The sequence below is a fragment of the Cucurbita moschata genome, unplaced genomic scaffold (genome assembly GCF_002738365.1).
Source record: "Cucurbita moschata cultivar Rifu unplaced genomic scaffold, Cmos_1.0 Cmo_Scf00007, whole genome shotgun sequence".
NCBI lineage: Eukaryota > Viridiplantae > Streptophyta > Magnoliopsida > Cucurbitales > Cucurbitaceae > Cucurbita > Cucurbita moschata.
This window is the reverse complement of record NW_019268523.1, coordinates 4,508,725-4,515,974: the sequence shown is the minus strand read 5'-3', so window position 1 is coordinate 4,515,974 and position 7,250 is coordinate 4,508,725. Positions and strand designations below refer to the sequence as shown.

General features: G+C 39.9%; 2 protein-coding genes across 6 annotated transcripts in view; both read left to right on the top strand.

Moving 5' to 3' along the window:
* Nucleotides 1-1,843, top strand: part of LOC111444939 (charged multivesicular body protein 7) — a 5,396-nt gene extending 3,553 nt beyond the window's left edge. For all 5 annotated transcript variants that reach the window (XM_023083090.1, XM_023083093.1, XM_023083092.1 and 2 more), the window contains 3 exons: nucleotides 243-411; nucleotides 1,120-1,249; nucleotides 1,349-1,843. In XM_023083090.1, the coding sequence (XP_022938858.1) occupies nucleotides 243-411; nucleotides 1,120-1,249; nucleotides 1,349-1,617 (568 nt within the window). In that variant the 3' untranslated portion in view covers nucleotides 1,618-1,843. The remainder of the gene's footprint in view (nucleotides 1-242; nucleotides 412-1,119; nucleotides 1,250-1,348) is intronic.
* Nucleotides 1,844-2,751: 908 nt separating this feature from the next.
* On the top strand, nucleotides 2,752-6,486 carry LOC111444937. Its single transcript, XM_023083087.1, has 3 exons — nucleotides 2,752-3,246; nucleotides 3,917-5,354; nucleotides 5,430-6,486. Exons 1-3 carry the CDS (start codon nucleotides 2,961-2,963, stop codon nucleotides 5,614-5,616), a joined length of 1,911 nt encoding a protein of 636 aa, XP_022938855.1. The 5' UTR covers nucleotides 2,752-2,960; the 3' UTR covers nucleotides 5,617-6,486.
* Nucleotides 6,487-7,250: the final 764 nt, after the last annotated feature.

The following is a 7,250-nucleotide window of genomic DNA, read 5'->3' as shown; positions in this document are numbered from 1 at the left end:
GGGGGGGGGGGGGGGGGGGGGGGTGATGAAAACGTTTGAGCAATTCTGTGTCAAGAGTGTCTATCATCTACTAAAATCTTCCTTTGAAGTGTCCTGCTTAAATGAAGTTTTTTGATGTTTGAGACTAGAATGGGTGGAATGACTGTAATTATAATATAGATCTCTTCTTGCAATATGCTTGTGAAGTTTGTCTTCCCAGATAGTGAGTTGTCTTATGACATTAATCCATTTTTTCATTTCAGGTCAAGACAATCCGCATTAGCTTCTTTAAAGTCTGGAAACAAAAAAACCGCACTGAAACATGCAAGAGAGTTAAAGATCACCACAGAAAGTCGAGAAAAAGTTGCATCTCTCTTAAACAGAGTGGAGGAAGTTCTAAATGCTATTGCAGACGCTGAATCAACCAAAACGGTAACTTACTGTAACGGCCTAAGCCCACCACTAGAAGATATTATTCTCTTTGGGCTTTCTCTTTTGGGCTTCCTCGCAAAATTTTTAAAACGCGTCTGCTAAGGAGAAGTTTCCACACCCTTGTAAAGAATGTTTCGTTATCCTCCCCAACCGATATGGGATCTCACAATCCACCTCCCTTCGGGGCCAGAGTCCTTGTTGGTACTCATTCCCTTCTCCAATCGACGTGGGATCCCCTAATCCATTCCCCTTCGAGGCTCAGCCTCCTTGCTGGCACACCGTCTCGTGTCCACTCCTCTTTGGGGTTCAGCCTTCTCGTTGGCACATTGCCCGGTGTCTGGCTCTAATACCATTTGTAAAGGCCCAAGCCCACCGCTAGCAGATATTGTCCTTTTTGGGCTTTCTCTTTCGGGCTTCCCCTCAAGGTTTTTAAAATATGTCTGCTAGGGAGAGGTTTTCACACCCTTATAAAGAATGCTTCATTCTCCTCCCCAACCGATGTGAGATCTCACACTTACCATCGTCAGTTTTCTTCTTTGCTTAGTGAAACGTCTTGTGCTGTCACCATTCACTCTATAAAAGTGACACAGTTGGCAATTTCTTAGCTTGAAACTATTTAAAAATGAATACAGATTTTGAGCTACTAATAAATTCTTCTGGTTTGATGTCTTAGGTTGACTAAAAAGTAATATCATACTCTGTTGGCAGGTTTCTGAGGCTATTCAAATTGGTGCTCGGGCAATGAAAGAACACGAGGTTAGTTGGGACATACTCCAGCATAGTTTGCAGGAACTAGAAGCAAGCATCGATATACAGAAGCAAGTTGCAAGTGTTATAGGTACATATATTTTGGATTTTTCCAAGTTTCTCGTCTAAAAACTTAGCATTCTGGGAACTTCTCTTTCATTATGATTGAATATGGCTCTGTGTATCATAGACTCAGCTCCATCTGGCTTGATTCTCGAAGAGGAAGATATCGAGGAGGAGTTTAAGAAGCTCGAGTTGGAAGTAGCAGGCCAAAACCTCGACGCATCGACTTCAGACACGGGGGCTAATATTGCAACTGGTAACCAAGTTGCTACAGTTTCTGACGATTCACTGAGCGCTGCCTTATCAAATTTAAAGCTTGTCGAAGAAACAGGAAAGGAGACGGTAATCCAGAAGTCAAATTCTAAGAGCAAGTCGAAAATAATGGAGCTTAGCTGATGCCATCATCCCGTTCTTGCTTTTACTTAAAAATGTTCAACGTGTTTGAGTATTTAAAAAAATCTAGTAAGAGTCTTCACTATTGAGGTCAAAAAATGCAATCACATATAACATATAACATAGTTCATATTTTTCATGGTAAAACCTATTTTTCTTGACTATTCTTTAGATTTTTTTGGATAAAGTTGGATGTATAACATTTCTCTAGCACGCGCGTTTAAACCCATCCGATGATCTTGTATGTGTACCCCTAGACTTGATACAGGTTAGCATATGTTCACAGTAGCAAAAACCAACCGAAAGAAAGGAGTGCATATCATATCATGGTGTACGCATTTGTACGAAACTTATTGAAAAGGTATTCATTCTCATGAAATATAACATGTATAAGGTCATCACACCTTCATACTTTTCATGAAATTATTTATTCTTATCATACATTACTCATCATGTGAGTCATAGGGCATGATGTGAACATGATATCATAAAATACATGGATCAACACGTTGGAAGTACATGCATCACATGAAGTTCATAAATATAATATAGTAGAGAAGCCATATGGTACAATGCAACATACAATTCATCCAACCTAACCCAAAGGTGTTCCAATAGTAAGCTTACTTGCTTGTAGGCCTAAGCTGAAGTCGTTAAATTTCTTGAGTCAACGTTCGTTCAATCCTACCCATTGAAGTTCGATTATACCTATGATGTTCACTGACATTATAGTTAAAAACATGCCTAAGAAATTAATTCACCTATATTAATACAAAGTGGTTCTAACTATTTTAAATTGGTTAACGAGGGACAATTAACCCCAAATACTTCCAAATGTATTAAATATGGCTTTGGGAACGGTTCAAAATGACAAACAAAGTTGTTTAAGTCAATTAAGTTGAGCTGAAGTCGAAAGGGGTCACTAAGTCAAACTATACACAAGTCGGGGCTAGAAGGTGCGTGTAGGTTAACGCTCGAAGGTGCAAGGCGTGGGCCAAACACGAATGGGTTGTTAAGCTACATTTTCCCACTTCTAGCTGGATCGAATTCCCTTACTTCAAGAATATTCTTCTAATAAGATTCAATGATTGAAAAAATTATTTTAGAGATCAAAAGCACAGTTCTTTGACCAGAAAGACTCGAAATTGGAGTGGAAAATGCGCTGAAGAGAAGTGTTCTTCTGACCGTTCTTCGAAGAAAGATTAAAGGTCTATTTTTGCTGGACCAACGTTTTGAAGGGTCCTAATGAATAGATTCAGATGAGGCTGTAAATATGATGAGTGGTCCGTTTTGCGGCTGACCATTACCATTTCCATCTGCTTTGCTTGGAGATTTCCTCGGTGGCCATGAATGGAGATGTAGCGACGGTGGTAACGGCGGCCGCACCGATGGGTTCAGCAGAGCCCCAGTACGTAAGGGCTAAGACTTCTGTATGGTGGGACATCGAGAACTGTCAGGTCCCTAAGGGCTGCGATCCTCACGCAATCGCCCAAAACATCAGCTCCGCCCTCGTGAAAATCAACTACTGCGGTCCTGTTTCCATTTCCGCCTACGGAGATACTAATCGCATTCCCAACTCTATTCAGCAAGCTCTCTCCAGTACTGGCATCGCCTTGAATCACGTCCCTGCCGGTAATTCTCTTCCCCAGATTCTGTTTCTCGTTCTAAGGGTTTATGGAAACCCTAGGGTTAGATTCTGTCATTTCTGTGATCATTGTTTGATGAATTTGGTTTTTCTCCACCGGATTATAGGTCGGATGTGATTTTTCTGGTGTGATGCTTGAATCTATGTAAGGGCTTAGGAAACATACCTTGTTCTTGAGGTGTTGGTGGTAGTGGGTTAATTGTTGGAGGCCTTCTTATGCCATCTTAATATCCAAGCAATTTCGGTAGCAAATTGATTAAGATTTGATTTATGAATAAACACATCTTGTTATTCTGTTGTGTTCTTTGTTTAATGTGACCTTATTTACATCCGCCCCCCTTTCATATGTGATTTTGTGAGTATTTTTTGCACTGCTTTTGAAGATTGTATGGAGACTTGAACCTCTCCAACCACATAGAAGGAGTACGAGCGCATTACCATTGCGCTATGCTCACTTTCATTGTTTTAGGTATTTAGTGAGTGATTAAGCTTGCCCTTTCGTTATCCTGTCTTGGATGATAACGAAAAAGATTGCCTTCGCCCATGAATCTAGGCTTATATAAGTCAAATGACATGGCTGCTCTTTTTATAGTCTTAAGTTGGCTTCACTCTTTGGATCTAGTAGATGGGTGATCTTGATAGTCTTTCTTCTATCAGGTGTTAAAGATGCAAGTGACAAGAAGATTCTAGTCGATATGTTGTTTTGGGCGGTCGATAACCCTGCTCCTGCAAATTATTTGCTAATTTCCGGTGATAGAGATTTTTCTAACGCGCTTCATCAATTAAGAATGAGAAGATATAATATTCTTCTTGCACAGCCACAAAGGGCTTCTGCACCACTAGTTGCAGCAGCAAAGAGTGTTTGGCTTTGGATGAGTCTTGTAGCTGGAGGACTTCCAATATCCAGTGCGGAATCATCTCAACTCGTGAACGGTACCCTTACTTCTGACCCTCAAATATCTCAGAACTCTGGACTTGATCATAATCAGCAGACAGCACAAGCTATAGTATACAAACCTGAAAATGTCTCTTTGGGAAACAACAAACATAAAGGTAAATCTATACATAAAAACTCCAACCAACCAGTCCTATCCAGAGCCTTAAGCTCGCCTGTTTCTAGGCACGAGGAAAGCCCTAGTTTTTTAAACCAACCAAATCATATCCAAGCAAAGCAGTTTAAGAAAGCACCTCATGAATTCTTCGGTAATAGCGGTAATAGCAGTTCGGTAGCCTCTTCTAGTCAGTCTACTCCAAACCTGTTTATTGAAAATTACACTCATGCTAGGACTGATGGTAGTGTTTCAATGGGTAGTTCCTCGAGTTACCAGCCTCCTCACGTGAGGCAAAAAACAATGCAGCTCCATCCTCCTTTTCGGCCAGATTATGTTTTTTCTCCTAACCCCGTTAATCGTAATTCTATCCCAGTCCCTACTCAACCCGATCTCTCTGCACCCAATATCAGTAAGCTGCATATCTCTGATCACCCCAATTATGCTATAAATCCTCAAAATTTTCATCACCAAGCTAGTGAATTTAGACCACATACTACGTTTCAAAACTTTGCCAACTTTAACTCGCCAGACAAAGGCCGTAGTCAGCATGGTAGCCAGTCATTCCATCATGATGCGTTGAATAAACGACATGCTCGTGATGTAGAGTATGCACCTCATTCATCTTCCACCACTCTTGTTAGAAGTTCTTCTTATAATGATGCCTGGGGATCTCAGGGGCAACCACCACCTTCGGAGTACATTCAAGGCCTTATTGGAGTTATTCTTCTTGCATTAAACACCCTGAAAATGGAAAAAATTAGTCCAAATGAGGCAAATATAACTGAGTGCATCCGATATGGAGACTTGAGAAACTGCAATACTGATGTAAAAATGGCACTAAATAGTGCAATAGAGCATAATATGGTAGTGAGGCATAATTTTGGAGCTGTGCAATTGTATGTTGGTAAAACAGAAAAATTGTGGAAGTGTGTGAACCCTCTAGGTGGGCATCCCAATCAATACCAAAAAGCTATATGGGATAAGATTCAGAATTTTTTGGCTTCTCCAGCTGGTCGTTCTGCAATAATGGCTTCTTCTTGCAGGTGATTTGGTTTCTGGCTTTCTAGATTTTGGATTTTAGTTTCAAAATAGTAACTTCTGTTTCAATTGATTTGCAGATATCAAGCAGCATTGATTCTAAGGAACGAATGCTTAACCGATTTTGCCTTGGGCGATGTGCTTCAGATTTTGTATATGATAACCTCAATGAAGAAATGGATTACTCATCATATTTCAGGATGGCAGCCAGTTAATATTATGCTAACAGAAGGTAATACATATGGAAGTTCAAGAACTGAACTTTGATTAATCAACACAAGTACCCATAAAGCAAAAAGCTTTACCCTTGAACAGCTGATATGAAGGATGATTAAGGTGAAATATTAATCACATTGAAGGGAGTATTATTACAAAAGATACCAGAAGTTACTTGGATTACAGATGCTTAGGGCCTCAAGGTTTGCTTATTCTGTTCTTTTCCATTTACATTATTAGAGAAAATTTCCACTTTCTGAACGGGGAGCAAGTCATCTACTAGTCTATGAAGATCATCCCAGGTGCAGGGCTGCCATTTGAAGTTACTTCCTCGAAGGAACAGACTTTGTTCACGTGTTTTTCTCGTCTTCTCAGGGAGTCGTGCACTTGATACACTAGCATTTAAGCCATATAAGTTCGTCATCTATGGCACTGGAAGGAAATAGAGTTCTCTTTTGTTTAGACTACACAAAGTCAGCTAGCTAAATGATGTCTTTTGACCAGTTTCAGTATCCTTAATAAATCTGCATCAGGGCTTTGTATGTTACAACCATGCCATTTATTACTGCTTAAGGGAATGCCGGCAGTGGATCAGCTTGAAGAAGTCAGCCAGCGGATCCAACATGGTGCCATTCTCAAGCTTCTCTTTTCTTTTCTATTCTCCCTAGATATGGATGAAGCTCCTAAAATGTTCTTGTCTAGTTGTATTACAGTAGGTTGCTGTACTCTGTCTGCTTATGGGATTGATCGTATGGGCACACTGATATCCCTTGAATGATTGTACTTCTTTCTACTGTCTAGAACAGATGAAACGTTTATATGTTTGAATGTTATGTGATAGGCAATGTGAGCAAGGGACTTGGTTCACTTGCTTTTAAATGAATTCATAGTGCCTGATTTTGGGATGGGTCATGTTAACATTGATGCCTTTTCTTTCACCCAGCCGTCTAAATTGGTTCAATCATTCAAAAGTGATCAATCATTGGTGTGGTGGCGGCCAACTACTTCCTACGGCGGCGCAACTGTTATTGACGACGCCCAACAACTGGTGTGAACCATGTGGCGCGGAAGGCAATGAGACAGCTTGACGAGCAATGCCTATCGTCACAACGTACCCTCTTCTAATGTGAGTGTGACATATAGCAATGCCTATCGCAATTGTTATCATTGACACTCAACAACCGGCGAGCCTTATGGCGCAGAAGACGATCAGACAACTTGACGAGTGTTGCCTAACATACCCTCTTCTAATACCCCTCTTCTAATGTGATTGAGACGCATAGCTCCAACCCATAAACGTTGCACATCGATTCAACTCTCCTCTTTCAACCACAAATAGCTTGCACGAACAGTGATCCTCCACAAATCAAACCCATAGATTTTATTGATGGATGATATCAAATCCATAATCTTATTCTACTCTTAGACGACAATTCTATCCATAATAACGAGCTAGAATAATAGAAGAACTCAGTTCCAAAATTTAATAATAGAATTACTTAAATTAGGATGATAATTGTTGAGAAAAACAAGTCCTATTTCAGGCAAACTTCATCACTATATAATCTTCCCATGCAAACCATTTTCTATCACCAGCTCCATTCAATATCATTTCAAAAACCAAAAAAAAAAAAAAAAAAAAAAAAAAAAAAAAAAAAAAAAAAAAAAAAAAAAAAAAAAAAAAA